Raw genomic sequence first — 23,191 nt, forward strand, 5'->3', positions numbered from 1 at the left:
GTGACATTTAGAGAGAAATCAATCCTGAACTGACCAGGGATCTCTACCTGCTGCCTATCTTTCATATCACTGAAAGGAGTATGCAAGCTGGTAGGGAAGAATGTACATCTACTGTTACTGACCTTCTAAACAGTATCTGTACACTGTACAGTAATGAAATTGTATTCAAGGGGTAACCAGCTGGTCTCTTGACTAGACTTTAGGCCTGCTTCATAGGAAGAAAACAAGATCAAAACTCTTTGCTAGGGAAGGATTAGACTATAGAGGAGAACCCATGCATATTCTTCTACTAAATAATCATGTTCTCAAACTGCCTTATAAGTACTCAGGTTTATATCCAGAGATTTGTTCTGGCCACAATTTTTGTTAGAGAAGCTTATTTCAGTGGGTAGTAGTTACTATTCAAACTGTTTGGAGTAACTCTAAGGGCTCAGTTACAGAGAGAACATCTATATCACCATCATCACACCCACAAAGGTACCTGATACATTTCAGGAAAAGGAGACAAAAAGAATGTAAGAGCAAGCAAAGGCTGTAGTGTAATGCCATCCTCTGGACACGGCTTTTCCATGAACGAACTCACAGCATCTGTGATTGCCTACACAGAATCAAGACAGTTAAGAATTCTAGCTTGTAGTAGTTTGTGGATTCTGAAACTACCCACTAGATTAGAACTATTAAGAGCTGACGGTTGCTCGAAAACTGTGGTTCACTTTTCTTTAGGAGAATGACCATTAGAAAATTATTCAGGCCAGAGTGGTTGATCCTATGTACATGTTGGTAAGACCAACACAACTAAACATATTAAAATAAATAAATAATCTTTAAAGAAACATGAAGATATGATTCTAATATCCTTGGGGGATATTGAGTAGTGGTAGTGTCATTACAGGATATTGTATTAAAAAATGAAAGTCAAGTTTCATAAGGAAGACCAATAGAGTAAATTAAAATATTATAAATAAGGCTTTCTGTCTTGTTAGTTATAGGTAATCTAGTTTTACTTTCATTTTATTTATCTTTTTTCCTATTTCTCAAGCATCCTATTTATAAACAAATCCTAATCCAATATTATTTCTAACCATTTTCAAAATACCTATGCTTATACTTACAGAGAAGTGTAACTCCCACTACTCTCCAAAGAAACTTCTTTTTGCAAGAGATGGAGACAATTACACATATATACAACTAGTGAAAATACACAGAATACTATGGTGTACCCAACCACAAGTGATATATGCAACACCTAAAGCTGAATCTGAGTGAAAATCAAATCATGGAAGAGGAAATGGAAAAGTACTAGACAGTGGATAATGACACTTGTTGAGAAACCGTGTTCCCTAGACATGATAAGGAAACCCACCTATGAATAATCAACAACCTACTTGCCTGTACAAGACCATCATGACAACACCTGCTGACATGCTAAAGCAGGCAGGAGAATTCTACAGTGTCCCACCTCTACATGAATTACTATAGGAAGTCAGATGTTTCTGAGAGGAAAAATAGTTGTCCCAGCAACAAACTCCCACATAATTTGCCCAATCCCAATTGATAGCCCTGAACAAATGTATGTATGAGCAAGTTAAATGAACCCAGGGGGTCCACATATATTCACATACGTATGTGTATGCACATGTAACAATAATAATTAAAGAAGAGATTGTGATTTTTGAAAGTAAAGATGACAGTGAGAAAAGGAGGGGGAGACAGTGATTTATATATGCAATGTTCCTATGTGAAATTCTCAAAAATACTATTAAATATAAAAATAAATCATACCGAGGTCCTGTTTTTATGCTTCCTGTCCCTGGTGGTTTTTCCTTTATTATTGCTAGTAAAATAATGCAAGGTTCCATACTCCATCAGTGCTGCAAACACAAAAATGAAACACACAGAGACAAAGAGATCCATCGCTGTTACATAAGAAACCTTAGGTAAAGATTTCCTGGCAATTGTACTGAGGGTTGTCATAGTCAAAACCGTTGTGATACCTGTGAAGAAAAGGAGAAATAATAGATGATTAAAAGTAATTTAGCAGAACATTTTTATTCTTTTGTTTAATTTAACAATATTGTCAACTGAAATAAACAATGGAAACAAAAGAATATGATTGCCAGAAAGAACTACTGGTAACCATGGTTACATTATGTTCACTGTGTTCTTTGTGTAGGAAATTTCAATGATTCAAATTACTATGGATTTCAGGTTGGCTCCTAATATTCACTCTTCCCTTCCTCCATAGCTAAAAAGGAAACATTTTTAGTTGACAGAGGCTTTCTTAAAGAATAATTTCATTGTCTACATCCTCTGCAGCAGAGTGGGACCACAGAGTAAGATCTTGCCTGGGGAACTAAGCCAGGAATTAATGTCTAGAAGACATAACAGTGCTAGAGATACCTTACATTTTTTCCCCTCCTTTTCTCTGTTCTACTGCAATACAATGACTAGAAGGCAGTAGCCACCTTAAGCTATAAAACGACTATGGAAATACAAGCCACCCACAACACATCTGAAAACCAGATGTCCCTGAATCCCTCTCGCCACAGGGTACAACACCACACTCAGCTACCACTTCTGGATGTGTACAGTAAATACATACTTTCCAACTTACTGGAAGCAACAGTTATTGCAGGCTTTTATTGTTGTTGTTGCTGTTGTTTTTTTTTAATCTTACCCAGTGAAAGTAAACTAAATTTATGTACTAATGTAATATTTTCTTATGTGGTGATTTGAACTTAATTTCTAAAATTTCAAACTTAAGGATACATGGAGAATTATGAAAATATAATTTTATATTTCAAATACACAGAATGAATTTTTGTATTTCCAAGAATTCAGTATGTGTAATGCTGGTATGTGTCAGAGGCAAGGCCATGTGTCTATTCATGGACTCATTTACCTCTCTCTTTATATGTCAGTCTTCTTACTAATTTTACTGTTGATAACCCTAGGCCACCTATATGAAAAGAACTCTATAATCTCTGTTTTTGAAACTACAGTCATCCTCATTGTTCTCCAGATACAATTATTTAAGTGCCTTTGTGTATGAGTGTTTTACCTGTGCATTTGTATGTACACCACATGGATGCACAAGAAGCTGAAAGACAGGATCAGATCACCTAGATGTATAGTTGTGAGTCCATGGGTGTGATGGAAAACAAACCTAGGTCCTGAACAAGAACAGCATGTGATCCTAACCATCAAGTTACCTCTCTAACTACCCCCACACCATTCTCATACTTTCTTCCAACAACAACAGCTTTATGAATGGAATGTTTAACTCTCTCAAATACACTAAGCATAATGCTAAATATATAGTGATTTGTAACTATGAATATAATAGTAAGATCTTTAATTTTAAAAAAAAGCCAGTAGAAATGGCTACAGAAAAGTCTTTAGTATAGGGTGAGCTGTAGGGAACATTTTCTCTTATGTGCCCACTGGAACGTGCTGAAATAATTCTCAGACATTCTCAGTATTTTTCTTTCATGGATAACCATTATTACAAATAAAAATGACACAAATGTGGTAGATTTTGAGAAGCAAATTTAGGTTCAATTTCTTAATCTCTACTTCTTTGCTGTGTAATCTTAAGAACAATGTGATAATGAATTCTTTTCATGCCAATAGATTACTGTTGTCAGTATCCCTAGTTCCTAATTTATAAATTTATTATCATATAAAGAAGCTTCAATAAGTCTTTTATTAATGAACATAAAATATATTAAATAGTCATGATGATTGAAATGTACAAATATAGATTTTTTCACTCTTCTTCTCTAGACCTATAAGACCTAAGTTTTTTCTGATATTGATTCTTCAGAATTTATTACTGACATATTTATGTGAATTTCACTTTACTCTGTTCATTGAATGAACTTGTTTTCCATCAGTCACAGAAGTAATAAGGAAACCTATTAAACATTGAAAATAAAACTGACTTAAATTTATATATTTCAGAAACAATTATAATTGCATTGTGATTCAACCTTTACCTTGAAAATGAATAAATTGATTAATAAGCTTTCCTTGTATAATACTGCAAATATAGATTGTCACTTCCTTAAAACACATACAAAATCAGTCATTTATTTTATAATGTGATCACTACAACACGCTATTATAGGATGATCATAATCTATTTTTTAAAGTACAAATTAGAAATTACTTTTGTAATCAACATTATTGTACAAGAACTCTAACAGTAACAGATTAATCCCAATGTTTTTGATGTTATAGAAACCAGGAAGCTCATGCTCCATCCAGATAGCTGTCTCTTGGAATAGCTGGGCATCAATTTGTTATTCTACTATTAACTAGTAAATGAATCTTGATGATTTGTGATTCTGCTACAACATAATCAAGTTTTGTTATAAAGTAACTAAAATATTTATCAAATAAGATTCAGATATTTCCCTTCTCTGTTTTCTAAATATATATTAAGTTCTATTTATAGGAAAATTATGAGTTTCTAATTCCAAGTTCATTAGTATGTAAAGTCCTTTACTATTTAAGCCCTATATAGTCTAGGGGAAATTTCTAATATATACATCCATGAAGTTTTATTTATTAATCTTTAAGTTCTTATGATATAGTAGCATAGTCTTACCCAGTGATGTTCTGGCAGGTACTGCATCTTTATTGATCCAAAAAGAAACCCAAGAAAGGACAACTGTTAGAATGCACGGAATGTAGGTCTGAATGGTGAAATAACCCATCCGTCTGCTCAGGTCAAAAAAAATTGTCATGATAATATAATCTCCTATAAGAAAAGGATATGTTCTATAGTTAGTAAAATATGTAAAATGTCCATTCTACTTTATATATTTAAGTAACAATGGCATTCGTGGTCAGTCTTGAACACTGACTTCTGGTTGACTCTTACCAGAGATTGTATGGGAGATTTCAGTGGAATTTCGTAATCCTACAAATGCAAACTGATATAATCTCCAGTACTTAGGATCAGCTACTTCCACAGAGGGCTTTTTCCACTTATACTCAATTTCATTTTTAGGGTATCCATCTAGAGAGAAAATTGTAATAAAATATATGCAATTTAGCAAAAGTTAAGTAAATTACCATTAGAATACCAAAACCACCCAAACAATGGTTCTTTGAAATTCTTCCCTCGTTCAGTATTACTAGGTTTGTCTAGTATAGAAAAGAGTAACTGAAATTTGTAAGTGTTTGAATGATTTAAAGAATTAAATAGCAGTTAAGATGATTAAAGGCACAAGTTTTATTTTACCATTCCATTGAGTAGTTTGAGAATGAGGGAAAGTTGTTGATGCTGATCTATTGTCCTTATTCATATATCTCAATTTGTCTCAGTCATTATTCACCTGGAACCTGGGAAGAATCTCAGAATATCATGTGCTAGAACTACAATTCTATACCATTGTGTACTGGTAATTTGTATATCTACAGGAAATCAATATGTTTTTACAATATCCTCATGTCTGGGCTGATTGGAAGCCTACCTTTCTGCTTACAAGTTCTTATATGAGGTCCCATGGCTAAAATCTTTTCCTCCTGGTAATAATAATTTGAACGAATTTATTTATTTATTTATTTATTTTTGGTTTTTACGAGACAGGGTTTCTCTGTGTTGTTTTTGAGGCTGTCAGTCCAGTCTGGCCTCAAACTCAAAGAGATCCGCCTGCCCCTGCCTCCTGAGTGCTGGGATTAAAAGCGTGCGCCACCAATGCCCGGCGAAGGAATATTTTAATAAAATGGAAATTTTTGTTGTTTCTACAGATGAGTTGGGATATCTCATTACATAATCAAAGTCTGCTAATGACTGTAAACACTTTCAAATAAACACTTTATTTTACAAATCAATATACCTGTCATCTGTGCTGACTTGTTTAGGAGTAGTTTCTCTTTCAGTTTCTTCTATAGTCTCTTTATCTTTTCACATTGTGATTTGCTAGCTTGCTCTTATTATAAATACAGAAACTTGACAGAATAGTGACAGAGTTCTCTGGGCACTAATAAACACATAATTGTGACACTGAGTGTTACTATTAGACTATACTAGAATTTTCTGTATTTTGTTTTGAACTAGTGGGAGGTGGATATTTGAATTTAACTCATAGACTTGTATAACTATCCTGAAAATCTGTGACTATAATTAATATGTTTGTGCCATTGACACTCAATTGCCTTTACAAGGGTGTAGGAGGCCCTAGTAATATCAGTCAAAGCCAAGAGAAGATCACACCCAGACATTGTAATGGAGCCTTTAAGACAGAACAAAGAGTGACAGAACATCAATATTTACCTATAAAGGATGCCTTGAACATTTGAAATAATCATACCTTGGATGGTAATTAAAATTTATCTTCCTGAGACAAAGTTTGGAAAACAAAGAACTGAAATCTGAGCTGATTAGTATAGAAGTGTGTTGTACTATGGCAAACTGATTAAAGTATTTCAAGAAATTAATAAAGTTAAACGAATTTTGGAGATAAATGAACAAAGTTGGATAAAACTTGAGAATTGCTAATCCTCACTCTGTGATGGAGGGGCTCAGACTCTAAACAAAAATCATGATTTCTAAGAAGGAAACATGCTAATAACTCATCAATATAATTAATAGCACTTTAAAATGACTACATATTTCTAAAACTTAGCTATTATATAGATACATATTTATATAAAATATATATGAGTATAAATGTATTAGTAATAATTGGATATAATTAATTTTCAGCAAAACATTCTAGCTATCATATTGTAAGAAAGTGCTAGATTAGTTTTTTATTTCACATTATTGAGATTTAAGCACTTTCCTGTATTTCATTACTTTTTCTTTATTTAAATCAACTTATAAGTACTACTGTTTTTCCAACTCACTAAAGTCTTTTAAATACTTGCTATTTACTAAGCAAACACTTTTCGCTCCACCAATTTTTAAAATATACCTTAAAAGCCAATCTAATAAAATTGGATTTTGCATCAGAAAGATTGATATACTTTGCACAAAATTTTCTGGTTGTAACATCATTTGTATGCAAGAATCGATTCACAGACCATTAGAGTATTCAGAAAGAGAAGAAGGGATATTTGCTTATTTTTTCACTCCGATTTATTTGCTTTGTCTTATATTGTTATTCTTTAGTTGTCAGTTTGTTTTCTAAGAAGAGACGAAATGAATGTTATTCAAATGAGGAGAGGAGATAAGAAATCTTTTAGAGAAGTTGGGGGAAGGAAAATTACAATTAGAATATATTGTATAAAATCTATTTTCAATGGAAGCAAAATAGAAAAATAAATTTAAAAAGCATTGAAATAAAACTGAAAGTTTTAAAGATTACTTTCTAATATTTATATTCACTATACATTTATTTAATTAAAATCAATAATTGAATTCATTATTTGTATCTTTACCTTAAAAGTTGAATATCTAACATTCTTCTAAGATTATATTTGATTTCATTTTGTATGCTAATAAAGCATTTTTAGTTAAAATTTATGGTAAAATTATCAAACTTTTTCACTTACAGCTTGAAAATTCCAGTGGACAGGAATGTTCATCCATAGGAAAGTTATGAAGTTGAAGATAGCACTCTGCATTAATTGTTAATCTATTTAGATGAAAAATAGGTATTTCATAAAACAGAATTGTTTAAGTCATGAACAACCAGTTATCTGATTTTAAAACATCTTTTGGACATCCTATAATGGACTGTGGTAAACAAAATACAAAGACAACCTTAAAGTATAGTGATATGAGAGTTAAACATTTCTTCAGTCAACCAAGTAGATACTTTGTATGTGTCAATCTTTATATTTACATTTAAAATAAAGCTTCAATAAATTCGTGTGTGTGTGTGTGTAAATACATGTTCATAGGCCTCAGAAAGTAATACATTATACAAGACTATGCATCAGTTTTTTTCTCTGAATTTAGCATGATAATTTTCAAGAATGACACCAACAAACATGACAAAAACAGAAACGAAAACGCCCAAAGTTTGCAATCCTACACAAAGAACTACAGACAACTGAGGAAAGCTGGGGGCAGGAAAGGTGACCCTCCCAGAGAACAGTATGCTCATTGGTTGTACAATGATAGATGGTTAACTCTGAAAACATGTGTAACACTGTATGAATTGAATGGGTTATATTTAAGAATATGTATGTATATACATATGCATATTCATATATGCATACACATAGGGATAAATATAAATATATGCGTGCAACAACAATCAGTGAAGAAACATGCCATGAATTTGATGGAGAACAGGGAGGCTTATATGGGAAGGTTTGGAGGGAGGACAGGAAAGAGAGAAATGTGAATATAATATAATCTCAAAAATAAAATTAAAATAGTAAAAATGAAATGATTATAATAGCATATATTTTGAAGGGAATAAATTGAGTAGATTTGAAATTATGCATCAATATTTTTATTACTCTGCTAAAAATCAGAATATTAATAAAGTAAAGGGAAAAATCACAGTAATTTCCACTATACACTTAGAAATATAAGCCAAGACAGAACACATGACTCGGAAGCTAAAAGCTAACTGATCTCGAAGAGGACCTGTTTTGGTTCCCAGTAGCCACATGGTGACTCACAACCATCTGTAAGCCAGTTTTAGGGGATCCAAGTCCCTCTTCTGGTTTTCACCAGACACGTGTGTATTAAAATGCAAGTAAAATTCATATACATGCAAATAAAATACTTAAGACAACATTAAATAAATAAATGAACAAAATAAAAATATAGGGCACTACCTTTTCTTCTTCCAAGTGGAAGTTCGAATTTTTGTCCCCACACTTTTCATATAATAGCAACTCTGAATAAAGAAAGCATCACCGAAATACTTCACCATTTTCCAATTTTGCAAATGAATGGAGTCCCTGTGTCCTTCTCTGCTGGTGTTAGGAAGGCTTATCTGAGAATTGATAATATAACTGAAGTTTATAACAAATATTACCGTAGAGTGTATAGAACTCTTCCATCACTCCAAATACGCAGCAGGCGATTAGGTGTTGTTATCCAATGTGCATCAGACTTTCTTGAGTTCCTGAAGAAAGTATCAGGAATCCAAATTTTTCCCACCATGTTGCTGTTAAGCATCAGCACTTTCATGGTGCTATTGAATTTTAAGCGGCTGTCAAACCAGGTTTGAGCAAAAATTATATCTATTGTATACTCCTAAAAGATTAAAAAAAAGACATTGGTAATGCTGTCATTTGGGCTGCTTTCCTTAGGAAATTGAAATTTTGTTGTACAAAATAACTAAATTAATAGCACTCAGACTCAATCTTCTGGTGTTTTAAAATTCTTTTAAAAGGATTTTAAGTGATTCACATGAAGTGAATTCTAGTAATTCTACATGCCTTCTATGACTTTTACCTTTTATATTGCTTTCAGTTTCATAATTCATCAATTTTAGCAATGATGAGTTATCTTCTTAACAATGATAAATTTGGTTACATTTACACCATACCTCCATAATCATGTCCAAAATCAAGGCGCAAATATCCATCAATTATTTAAAATAATTCAAGATATCTTTAGTCTGAGAACTTGAATCCCATTATTTCAGTACAGTAGTGATAAATGTATTATATTGGCTATAAAATCACCAACTAAGCAATTACAATATGCTAAACATCACATTAGTGGTTCTATATGCTATCCTGTTATTAAAACTTTCCAAATGAAAATACATGTCACAATAATAAATGCTTTCCAAAGCTTTCAAGTGATGAAAAATGAAGAACTCGTTCCCATTTCAGAGTTCATAATTCCCAATCGACACTTACAAATTTAATAATGAGGTCCTAGGTGTCAACCTTCTGTTCACAAGGTGGTAACCAGCAAGAGCAAGACGTGTTGTTAAGAAAGAGCCCTCAGATGAGATATTACCCACTTTGGGATCCTGACAAACAGCCTGCAATCTTATAAGCATTAGATATTACCCACTTTGGGATCCTGACAAACAGCCTGCAATCTTATAAGCATTAAAAATTTTCACCAAGCCGGGCGGTAGTGGCACACGCCTTTAATCCCAGCACTCGGGAGGCAGAGGCAGGCGGATCTCTGTGAGTTCGAGGCCGGGCTGGACCGACAGCCTCCAAAACAATACAGAGAAACCCTGTCTCGAAAAACCAAAAAAAATAAATAAATAAAAAATTTCACCAAAAAAATCAAGGGAAGAAAAAAATACAGGAAGGAACGAAAAAAAAAAAAAAAGGTGTCTCTCTGTGGCTGTTTGCTTGCATGTGTTTAGAACTTTGACCTTAAAAGAGGAAAGAAAAACAGTTTAAAATATGGAGTATCATATTAGCTACATGTGGCAGGGGAAGATTGAGTCCTCTTGCTTGATGTGATATTTGCAATTGGTCAATTTGCCTGAAAGGAAATATTTGCCTTAAGAAATGGATGCATGACTGTGAGTTTTGTTAATGAGTATTTAATATCTTATTTTTAAGCCAGGGAGTCTAATGAGCAAACAGTCTGGGATTCAATGTCCCAACAGGGAAGTTGGATCAAGTCCTAGATTGCAGCAAGATTATTTATCATTTGGTTACTGGAACATAGAGATAAATCAAGAGGGAAGCTTCATCACACACTTATAGCATGGATTCTTAATTGCCTTACTGAATATTATCAGTGCTATGAAATATAATCTCTATGTTTGTCCAGCAAGGCAAATGTTACTGTCCTGACTGATCCTTGAATCTTGAGGAAAATATATGGACATATGTTATTTTTAATATCGTTACTCACTTCCTTACCAGGACAAATGTCACTTAATAAATATTGGGGATCAACTGGGATTTACTTAAATGTCTTCCTCTCTTAGTCAAAAGATCAACTCCTTTAAGCCCGACCCTAACTTATCAATGATGAAAAGCTGTTTTGTAATAGTAAATATGAGCAGAAAGGAGACCTTGTACAGGCTAGCAAGAGAATATAGCCGATGCTATTTAGCACAGTCAAATCATGCACTTGGAAGGGAAAAATAAAGCAGAAAACTCCTAAGAAAGTAGGCAGGATTGTGGCCTGGGAAATAACAAGCACTGGCTGGTATAAGGAGCATCGTGACACTTAAGTATAATTGACTTCCAATTCCTAAGATAGCATCAAACGTGGCATTTGAGAACTAATTTCCCAGTAATAGAATTTTGCAAAAAGCATAAACACCATTCAGCAGCTTCAAGGAATGTATTAATTCCAATGCTAGGCCACAGACCCAGAGCTTTATACCTACATGGCCATACACTCAGCACAGAAATTTGTTTTACAATACGTAATTCTAAATGTGCTCATTGCTATAGGAGGGGTCATGACTTCTAACAGGTCAGATTTCCCTAAATATAAAATGTTAAAGAAAAGTAAAAGGTTTCTACCCACTGTTAATCTATGTTCAAAAGAAAGAGATGCAGAGCATATTTCTTGGTAAGCTGTCCTTCACAAAGCATTGCAGGAGCTACAGTACCAAGTACCTTTAAACTGCTAATCCTTAATAAATGCCTTACTGAGATAAGAAGGTTATTAAAGTCTGTGCCATTTTATATGTAATCAAAAAATCCAATTTTGTTTACTCATTCATAGTAATTTCCAGGAAATGATCAAACTATGTTCTTGCACTTCATGTTCCTATTTAAAGGTTATAATCATCTGTACAAAAATAAAAAAAATCTGAAATGGAATTTCTGTTGACTCAGAACAAGTACAATAGCTTCTAGAAGAAAGAGTTTGAGATAAGGAACAGTACATTTAATACTTAAGGTCTGGCATGTCTTGTAAAATTTACTGTCTGGTTGAAATGTAACCAGCAAAATGAATAAATGTGAAAAATGTGCTACTTTGATTTATAAGATAGTCAGGCAAAATCATAAGTGCATATTACTATAGTAGCCAACATTGCATATTGTAACTACGTACTACATCTCACACTTAAAAGTATTGGATAGCTCAGTATTGCAGGTGGGGTCCTTTTTGCTTTTGGAAAGAAAGAATCTTCACACAAAATGCATATTCCCCCTAAGCAATTAACATAGATATATAACTTTATTGGGCCATTTGATTGATTTTTTTCAATTTAATTTTTTATTTATTTTTAAATTTAAATTTAGATTAGAAACAAGGTTGCTTCACAAGTCAGTTCCAGGTCCCTCTCTGTTTCTCTCCCCTCCTCCCATACCCTCCCTCCAACTCCCCCCAATATCCCCTCATTTTGATTGATCTTGATCATGTCTGTCTATCTTCATGTAAATATCTTCTTAAGTACCTAATCACATGGATAAAATAAAATTATGGATTAAACTATGGTCAGCTGTAAGCTAAACAAAGACATATATATATATATATATATATATATATAGAGAGAGAGAGAGAGAGAGAGAGAGAGAGACGAATAGTGAACTCATACTATATGAACATTAAGTGAACAGTTCACAATTATCAAATACATTTTTCTCAATTATTGTGAAAATAGAAGCTGCTTGAGAATATCACAATGAGTAAAATATCTGATGAGCTTTATTTTCTCAAATTTTCAAGTGAGAGCATTGATGTCAAGTGATAATACAATTAGAGAGATTAAAGGCATTCCCATGAATCTTGGTTTCAGCTGTCAATCATTTTGCTCTATTTTGTATGTGTGAATGGAGCTTGAGAATATCACCCAACATCATGCCTATTAATTTGTTACCTTGTTCAGGAAACAATTTTTGGCAATCTTGTTACTCTGATCTTTCAATTTGTTTGCTTCAAGAGGACAACAATGGAAAATTCTAATAAATGAATATGTGTAACCCAAATAATAAACCAGAGACAGGTTTTTAGGAAAAAGCTGAAGATCAGAAAAGCAAAGCAGCCACCACCAGCTCTTACCTTTACCTCAGAGTTAATGGGTGATCCTGTCTCCACAAATCCTGAGCGTGGCTGGTAACTGAATGTCTAAGACTGAACCTGAACACCTTCCTTCTGTCTTATATGCCTTTCTCATGCTGGGATTAAAGGTTTGAGCTCTGTTACCCTTTTAGACTGATTCATTCCCATGTATCTCTGAGTAGCCTTGAACTCATAGAGATCCATCTATCTCTGTCTCCTGAGTCCTGGGTTTGAAAGGTGTTCCATCACTGTCCAGCTTCCATGCCAGTGGCCAGCTTTGTGTTCTGATCCTTCAAACAAGCTTTATTAAATCATTAATATATCACCACAAAAATGAGCTTGATTAAAAACCCCCATGGAGGGCCTCACCCTCCCTGGGGGAATGAGGGGATAACGGGGGGGGGGTTGGAGGGAGGGCATGGGAGGAGGGGAGGGAATGGGAGAGGGACCTGGAACTGACTTGTGAAGCAACCTTGTTTCTTATCTAAATTTAAACTGGAAAATAAAATATAAAAAAACCCTAAAAATCAATAAAAGCTTGGAATAGGAATAGATAAATGGGAAATAAACTGGTAGAGATTGTTTTTAGCTGGGAAATATTCTAAAAGACCTATTTATATAAGGAACATGCAGACAGAAGTTTGGAAAATCCAAGGCACTGTGATTAATAAATTGATCATAAGGCTCTAAAATACAAAAATATTAAGATGATAAAGAAGTGCTGTTGGGGCCTAGGCCCCACAGGGTCTCTGAGTTGTTTGTAAGCTGATAGTCACAGGTGCATCCTGTTTTCTAGTCCTGACTTACTGCCCCTGCATTGCCCCACTGACACCAACATCTAGCACGAGGAAAACGCTCTCTTCCACCTGGGATTGTAAGACTATATATATAAGACTGCTCCCTCCTACAAGAGAGAGACCTCTCAGCACTTGCAAAATAAAGACGCTTCTTAGTACAAACAGCTGGACATCTGGTCTTTCTTTTCCTGATACCTCGGAGTTGCTTGCGGTGTGGGCGTCTCAGAGTGGAAACCTCTCAGGGCAAAGGAGTGGTCTTTTTTGTGTGTGTGTCTGAGAAGTGATTTCCTCAAATACACAGAATATTTTACATCTGTAAGCTTTTGTGCATTTAATATAAAATTCTCATTTTTCTGAGATATAAATATAGCTCTAAATCCATATACTGCTCAAATCGCATTAAAAGACCACAAAGTCCTAACTGTTCATTTATTGATTTTTCTGTATCATACTTGATCATGTATTTACAGTAATTTGTAAGTTTCATGATAATCTTCATATAATATCAAAAAGTAAAGTATGAAAAGTAGGAAAATTAGAACAACTAAACCACACCCAATGATATAAAAGATAAGAACCTCCCCAGCCTTAGGGAGATTCTAGCACAGTAGAAAGGCCCAGTATAAGCAGGTTTCTTTAGACATGAAGCACTCAGATCTGTACAAAACTGTCTTCATGTATTTGTAGCCATCAGTTCTTCAGAGAAAGAGCAGTTAGGCTAGATGGACAGGGGAAAGAGAGAGTGGCCACTTATATGGAATGGGCCCTGTACGGAAAAGGGACCAGTCAAAGAAACACACCCTGAGCAGAGCCAAAGAAACACACTTTGGCCCTGTAATCAGAACCAAAGAAATGTACCCTGACCCTAAAACCAGTGTCAAAGGAACATACTTTGTCCCTGAAATCAGAGTCAGTGAAAGAAATATACCCTGGCCCTAAAATTGGAGCCAAAAGACTAAAAAGGACCAGAGAAAGAAACACACTTTGGCCCTGAAACCAGAGCCAAATCTGACCCTAATCCTGTGTAAAAGAAAGTAACCAATCTCGGAGCAGAGCTCTATCCAATCTGAGCTCAGCACTGAAATCGGACCAATCCCTACTCTGGAAAAACTTCCCCACCCCTAGGAATCCCTATATAAACTCTGTGTATGTTCAGCTTGGCTGGTCCAGCTGCCTTCCAATAAACCCCTTTGGATGAGCTTTGGGTGAAGATCTTCTTTTGCGGCGGTGACAGAGCAGAGGTGACCCTGGGGAGGGCAGGACAGGGCAGGGCAGGGCAGGGCAGGGCAACACTTGCCCCGGGAAACCTTCCTTGGCAGAGCGGAGTTGTTACACTCTGCTCCTGGCTCCCAGTTCCCGGTCTCTGCTCTCCAGGAGCAGAGCTGAACTGTAGCAACTTCGCCCAGAAACCTCCTGCCAAGTAAAACTGCTACACTAGGCGAACACCCCCAGCTGGAAGACCCTGTCCTGCCTGAGAGGAGCTGATACACCGGAGAAGCCTTTCTCTGAGGCTGGGCTGTAAGCTGCTAAGCTTACTGCAACCTGTGGTGGTCCTTGGCTCCCGAGCTCCAGGATACCTTTCCACCTGAGCTGTTTAACACTCAGTATTCTGTGACTCCCGAGTGCTAGAATACCTGACCCACTCCTGTTCCATCCTGTCCCGACCCATCCTGAAACGCTTACAGGCCCCTTTGCCAATAGAGGTGTGACGAGTCTAAACTCTGAAGAGCTGAAAGACAACTAGAGTCTCAAGTTTGGAATTCCAGTGGCCCAAGTTCCTCTTTGAGGAACTGAATTTGTTCTCATAAGCTCTCCTGTGACCATGTGACACACAGTATGGAAGCTAGCTTGCTTTATTCAAAAACTGCTGTAATGTATACTAGTAAGATAGAAATAAAAACTTCAAAAAAGGTTCAGGAATGTTATTTTGGGCAATAACTGGTAATCTTAGCCAAAGCAAAATAACAGAAATCCCTGTCATGGTGCTATCACATTGGAAATGGCTAGCTTCCTTTGGCTTTAGAACATCTAAACAAAATTATCCACCTCTCTATTTCCAGACAAGGGAAAATGGGTATTTTTGGTGGTAGGAATAAATTTCTATTATGTTTTTTAAGTGTGTTCATACTTATTTTCATGTTATCGCATCTCACATTTTTAGTCAGTTTTGTCAGATTTCTCAGTTGAATGGAAGAAATAAAAGATTTACATTCATAGGATAGTGTTTGTATTTTCACTGTATTCTGAGTTTTACCAAAATAATCATCGACTATAGAAAGAAATGAGCAACCTTGAAGAGATGTTCAGAGATACCCAGAGACACTCCTGGGAAATGAAACCTGAAAAGCCATTAAGACTCAGATTTGGGTGTGTGAAACACCATCTGTAAGATACAAATGTATTCACTTACACATTTAAATATTTCATTGCACAGATGACTAAATATAATTTTTCACAAAGCATTCTAATTTTCTTTCTATTACATATATTTTATTTTTGAAAAATAATTATTCTACAATTTCATACTCTGTGTTTTCATGCTCTCCTGATTTTTCTTGCAGGGAAGTATCTTCATAAGGGTCCACAACATTTAGGAAGTTTTGATCACAGCTACCACACCTATAACATCACAATGAAACAGCTGGTTCCTTCTTTCTTTCCTTTCTTCTTTCCTCCCTTCTTCTGGCTTTCTCCCTCCCTACTTGATTTACTGGTGATTTTGTCACTAGGTTGAATCCCACCACATCTGTTTGAAATATGGGAAAGAAACTCATCATCAAATTTTCTCTTACGAAACAAACTGTACTGGACTTGCCATTAACGTTTTAAATCAATATGCACTCATAACATAGATCTTGATCTCTATATCTATCTACTTGATTAAAAATAGATCTCTTTTTTTAAATGGGGCAGCTTTTCTTGTGATGATATATTATTTATGATTTAATAAAGCCACTAAAGACCAGAAAAGCAAAGCAGCCAAGCCAGTAGCTCTTCCCTCTACCTCAGACCTAAATAGGTGATCTTGTCTCCATGAATCCTCAGAGTGCAAATGATGACTGCACCAAGCCTCAGACTGTAACCCCTGGGTTCCTGACTCCTCCCTCCTTGTATTCCTCTCTCTGCCTAGCCAAATCACACCTGTCTCTGCCTTCCTAGTGCTGGGATTAAAGGTGTGTAATCCCAATTGCTGAAATCACCTTTGTCTGAGCTCTGTTTCTCATTTAGACTGGATCAATTTTGTATAGCTCTCAGTGTGACCTTGAAATAACAGAGATCCACCTGTGTTACCACTGCAAGGCCGCCTCCATGGCAAGGTAGTATGGCTGCTAAGATTATCTTCAGTGGATTTATTAAATCATACATAGTATATCACGTTTCCTGCTATTTAAATCTCTCATAAAAAAGACCCTTTCTTTCTGAGAAGCAACAGCATCGATGTTTATCAGATAAGCAACAATAAATATTTCAAAATGTAGTAAAATAAAAGTGTTCAGTTAGTGTGATGGATCGTCATGTAAAGCTCCTTCCCATGTCAGTCTAGTGACCTGATTTGATCCTCAGAATCCAGGTCATAGGTGGAAGAAGAGGATAATTTCCACATAGTTGACCTCTACACACAGATTGTAAATGTAAACAAAATATTTCAGGAATATATAACATAAACCTAATGAAACAATAACACATAAGGCTTTTTCTAAGATAAGAAATAAAACATATTTTGAATTTTAGGCACTTGGGTATTAATATGTTTTCATGTAATATATAACTTCTGGGCAATCAGCACACCAGATCACAGAGGACAAAAGAAGGGAATGTGACTCATGCATAACTTTGTTTTTTTTTCTTTGCTAGTGCCATATTAAAATGTGTTATATTGCTCTACAATAAGATGTATGACAAGAGGATTTTATATAATTGGTGATAAAAGTTAATATGGGTGGAGGCATCACCATCCCTGAACACAAGCTCTACTATAGGGCTGTAGTCCTGAAAACAGTTTGGTATTGGCACAAAAATAGACAGGTAGACCAATGGAATCGAATTGAACAACCTGATATTAACTCATATATGTATGAACATCTAATCTTCAACAAAGAAGCTAAAAATACACAATGGAAAAAGAAAGCATCTTTAACAAATGGTGCTGTCATAACTGGATGCTGGCATGTAGAAGAATGCGGATAGATCCATGTCTATCGCCATGCACAAAAGTTAAGTCCACATGGAACAAAGACCTCAACATAAATCCAGCCACACTGAACCTCTTGGAAGAGAAAGTGGGTGGTACTCTTGAACGATTGGTAAAGGAGACAGCTTCCTGAACATATCACCAGTAGCACAGACAGTGAGGTCAACAATTAAGAAATGGGACCTCCTCAAACTGAGTAGCTTCTGTAAGGCAAAGGACACAGTCAGCAACACAAAAATGGGAAAAGATATTGACTCACCCCACATCTGACAGAGGTCTGATCTCCAAAATTTACAAAGAACTCAAGAAGCAAGTCTCCAAAACACCAAAGGATCCAATTAAAAAGTAGGCTGCAGAACTAAATAGAGAATTCTCAATAGAGGAGTCTAAAATGGTTGAGAGGCACTTGAGAAAGTGCTCAACATCCTTAGCAATCTGGGAAATGCAAATCAAAACAACTCTGAGATACCATCTTACTCCTGTCAGAATGGCTAAAATCAAAAACACCAATGACAATCTATGCTGGAGAGGTTGTGGTGAAAGGGGAACACTCTTCCACTACTGGCACGAGTGCCAACTTATAGAGCCACTTTGGAAATCAGTATGGAGATTCCTCAGAAAAATGGGAATAAACCTACCACAAGACCCAGCTTATATCCAAAAGATTCACATTCATACAACAAGGATATCTGTTACACTATGTTTATAGCAGCATTATTTGTAACAGCCAGAACTTGGAAGCAACCTAGATACCCCTCAACCGAAGAGTGGATAGAGAAGATGTGGTACGTTTACACAATGGAGTACTATTTAGCAGAAAAAACAATGGAATCCTGAGATTTGCAGGCACTAGAAGAAACCATCCTGAGTGAGGTCACCCAGTCACAAAAAAGAAACACTGCATGTATTCTCTCATACATGGATTTTAGACATAGATCTGGGGAGTGCCAGCATACAATCCCATGGCCAGAGAGTCTGGGACAGAACCTTCATTCAATGGCTGATGAAAGCAGAGGTAGACTCCCACAGCTAAACACTGAGCTGAACTCAAGGAACCCAGTGACAGAGATGGAGGACTAATGAGCAAAGGGGTAAAGACTGGGTTGGTTTAACCCCAGAAACAGCTGACCTGACAAGGGTTAGCTCTTGAATCCAAGACTAATGGCTGGGAATCCAGCATGGAAGTGATCAAGACCCCCTGAATGTGGGTGTCAGTGAGGAGGTCTAGGTAATCTATTGGGCCTTGGGTAGTAGATCAGTTTTTATCCCAGTATACAAATGGACTTTGGGCTCCCATCCAACAATGAGAGATGCACTCTCACCCAGGACTCTTGGGGGAGGGTCTAGGCCCTGGCCTGGATGAAATGACAGACTATGGACACTCCCATTGAGGGCCTCATCCTCCCAGGGGAAATGAGGGAGTATTGAGGATGTTGGTGGGAGTGCATGGGAGGAGGAGTGGGAAAGGGAGAGGGATCTGAGATTGACATGTGAAGCAACCTTGTTTCTAATTTAAATTTAAAAATAAAATAAATAAAAATAGAAAAGTCAATATGTGTGCATATGTAAGAAAATTACACTGTAGTCATAAGTATCATAGAAATGATGGAAATAAACCGAGGAGTGAAGTTGTGTTTCTTCAAACACAACAAGTGTTCATCACGCCCAAGTTCCAAAATCATTTTCTTCACTCCACAGCACAGTACATGCAAGTTACCTAGTCTGAGAAGGAAAAAAAATTATTTTCTTGTGTCATATTTAATGTGGATAATTTTTCAAGTTAATGTACTTGGCACAGTAACATTTCCTGTTAATATAGTAAAAGGAAAGAAAACATTTTCTTTGATGTGTAAAAGTTACATCTCATGCACTTTGTTCTTAAATGCAAAAGTAATTGAGAAGAAAAGAGGAAAGCAAGCGGGGCGGGAATCGATTCACAGAGATTAGCAGTAGGGCATCTGCCATTTTCCCTTATGGGACAATACGGTGAAACTCAGGCACATTGTGTAATTATTCTCAGCACAAAGATAGCAGACACAGACATGAGCACATACATACCCTCCCTTCTTCCCCACCTGCATCTCTTTCTCTCCCTATTTCCATCATCTAGTTCTTTCTCTCCCGCCCACTCCATATAACTCCCTCTCTCATGCGTGCACACACACACACAAACACACCACAGCTTTGACAATTTCCCATTCCACTAAATATGTGAAAAACAAAACCAAGCAAAACCTCTTCCTTGTGCTTCAAGAAGACCACATTCTATCTTCAATCCATTTTGAACTACACTTCTGATTTTGCAGGTCTACAAGAGCATTTGTTAACAAAATCTACTGGGTTTTCTTTTCCTTCACAACTAATTTGAAAATGACCATGTTTGTTAATTATTTCTATATTGACTAATATAATTTCACTTTATTTACTACTTTGACCCAATCGTATTTGTACTGTTGGCCATGCAGTCTATTCCAGCAGTTAGTTACTTTTGAATATAGTTCCACTGATTCTCCAGATTATCTCTGAATTACAAACCTTGCATCTGGAGCCCTGTTCCTCACCACTGTCTCCAATAGCATGTCAGATAGAAATTCTGGCAAGATCAGTACTCATTCCGAGTATACACACAGAATTTGGACTCCCATCCAACAATGCGTGGTGCACTCTCACCCTGAACTCTTGGGGGAGGGTCTAGGCCCTGCCCTGTATGAAATGACAGACAATGGACACCCCATGGAGGGCCTCACCTTCCCTGGGGAAATGAGGGGATAATGGGGGGATTAGAGGGGGGTATGGGAGGAGGGGAAGGAAAGGGAGAGGGACCTGGAACTGACTTGTGAAGCAACCTTGTTTCTTATCTAAATTTAAACTGAAAAATAAATTTAAAAAAAGAAATTCTGGCAAGAAGGATCCATGCAGTTTCAGAAACTGTATTCTCTGACTATCTGACAGGCTACTCTTATGACTAGAATAGTAGTCTGCACATGTGGTGTGGGTTCTCCCTCCCAGGTTTTAAAAGGTTGTTTTTTTCCCGTCTTTCATTTTCAGTGTTTCCACTGAGGAACCCATATCCAGTGCATGTTTACACCTGTCAAAGAGATGGTGTTTATACCTTCTAATCTCCTGCTGTAATCACCTGTGGGTGGACAAGATATTTTTTACTTTCTATATCCTTCCTCTCTCTTGACTTTGCTGGAGGAATAGCTTTAACCCTTGATGGTTTTACCCACTAGTCAGAAGGTTACTGGGCTATAGGTGATCAACAAAGTAAACTCATATCTGCTTCTCAAAGACTGAAAATTCACCAGAAGGAAGGAAGAACTTCACTTCCATTCCACTAACATCATTTGACATCATCTTGCCTTCAGATCTGGGTACATCTGCTTTTCTACTTATGTTTAATCATTTTAATTAGAATATAAGCAAACCATAATGCTTCTTCACATTACTTAGTTCTTTTAAGCTTTCATTAGTGTATTCTGCATTCATTTTACTACAAATTCTCAAGACAAGAATAAAATAAATGAACTATTCATTGACTGATCCATCCATGCAGTTAATATCAAATACCCCAATGACAAATTCATAATCCAATACCGAAACAATGTGAAGAAATCTGTATCTAATTATCAAACAGTATTTTAGTTCTTATAATGTGCTTCCTAATGTAGGCATATTCCAAAAGAAAGAAAACATTTTTGTAACAAAGATAATATCAGGTCTATAAAACAGTTAACAGAGTGCGTGAGTATTTTTGTCCTTGCTGCAATTGTATGGGCAATTAATGAGAAAAAAATGTAAAGCTACCCTCTTGTCTGTTAAATTGTACTCAAGTCCCATTACTCAGCTACACTCACAGCAAAGCAATTTTGTTCATTTTATGAAATGTGATCTTTGTTTGTCCCAAATTCCTCTGTTAAAATTGTCTTCTACACAGGCTTCTGGTTAGTCACTTCTTGACAGTGGTTTTTGTTTTCATTTTTCCCCACATATTTTTGTGTTAGTAGTTTCAATAGCACTTTTGTTGAAATTAGCTTTTAAAAAGAAAAGGGGTTTAGAATATTCTTAATGAACAACTAGAAACTCTGTCTTTCTCCTGAGTATTACCCCATTATTGAAAGCATCTTCCAGGCCAGTCCAGTGGTGTCTCACATTGTCATCTCAAACTCTATTTAACAAACTCTTGTTTATATTCACTGGTCCTAAGGCAACTAATACATCAGTTGTGCTAAAATCAAAATGCTGATATTACAGCCATCAGCACAGACAGCTGTGGAAGTCAGAGTCAGCAATGAGAACACCACATTCAGAAGGATTGTTCAATTTCATTTTAGTATTTGTATGTGTTTTTATGTACATGTCAAACACAGGTCTTCTGAAGAGGCAATCAATATGCTTAGGTGTTGATTCAGAAGAAAGTGAAACTAAACTCAATGTTGTACTACTAGGATGAAGAGAAACTAGCAAATTTAACTATATCATGATTGTTCTCCAGCTATGAAGAGATTAACAAGCTAGGAACATAGTTCATTTGTAGATCACTTGACTAGTCTATCTGGTGCTCTAAGTACATTCCCAAATAAGTACTACATATAAAAAGCAATTACGGATACATGTCTTTGTGTGTGCATGTGTTCATATGTCCATAATTGTTTTTATATGTAGTACTTATATGTGCTCATATCCACACAGACACAGGACAGACCAACACACACAGACAGGCAAATGCCTATGCAAGTGTGTGAACACACACACACACACACACACACTTTTTTTCAATTTAAACTTTTGACTTTGTAAGCATTTGATCCATGAATACTATATTTACATCATTTAATATACATAATTTTAAGGAGAATAACAAATCTTCAAAAACAGAATGAAAGAGACATCAGGCATGAGCAAACAGATAGAAGCACGGTGAAGGTAGAGGGAGAAAGTGTCCATGAGCAATGCCCATGAAGAGCTTGAACTTCTCCACTCCAGTTTTGAAGTGATGTTCTCTAGTACAGGCCTCTATTTGTTTAAGATATCCCTGGACAACTAAATATTAACAGCAGTGCTAAAGGAACTATCTGTTACAGCACATTACTGACACTATTATGTACACACATTGTTTCTTAGAATGGGGTGGTTATCATTCTCAGTCAACCACAAACTGTTTTCTCATTGGGCTTTCTAATTTATCTTCTCCCATATTTCTTTAAATATGGACTTTTGATAGGTCCAATAATATTCATTAATGCACTTGAAATGCAATCCTTTGGAATTAAAGGTTAATAGTTAATAAGAGGTAAGGAGTGTTTTAGCTCCGCTGGCCAATGCTTGACACAT

The 23,191-nt window shown here is 35.9% G+C and overlaps 1 protein-coding gene across 2 annotated transcripts in view; it reads right to left on the minus strand.

Annotated features, from left to right (window-relative positions):
- Gabrg1 (gamma-aminobutyric acid type A receptor subunit gamma1) overlaps positions 1-23,191 on the minus strand; it is a 68,985-nt gene that overhangs the window by 12,577 nt on the left and 33,217 nt on the right. For both annotated transcript variants that reach the window (XM_040747154.1, XM_040747155.1), the window contains exons 4-8: positions 8,955-9,175; positions 7,510-7,592; positions 4,889-5,026; positions 4,613-4,765; positions 1,783-1,994 (exon numbers count right to left, since the gene is read on the minus strand). In XM_040747154.1, coding sequence (XP_040603088.1) covers positions 1,783-1,994; positions 4,613-4,765; positions 4,889-5,026; positions 7,510-7,592; positions 8,955-9,175 — 807 coding nt within the window. The remainder of the gene's footprint in view (positions 1-1,782; positions 1,995-4,612; positions 4,766-4,888; positions 5,027-7,509; positions 7,593-8,954; positions 9,176-23,191) is intronic.

This window comes from Mesocricetus auratus, unplaced genomic scaffold (assembly GCF_017639785.1).
Source record: "Mesocricetus auratus isolate SY011 unplaced genomic scaffold, BCM_Maur_2.0 Super-Scaffold_100006, whole genome shotgun sequence".
NCBI lineage: Eukaryota > Metazoa > Chordata > Mammalia > Rodentia > Cricetidae > Mesocricetus > Mesocricetus auratus.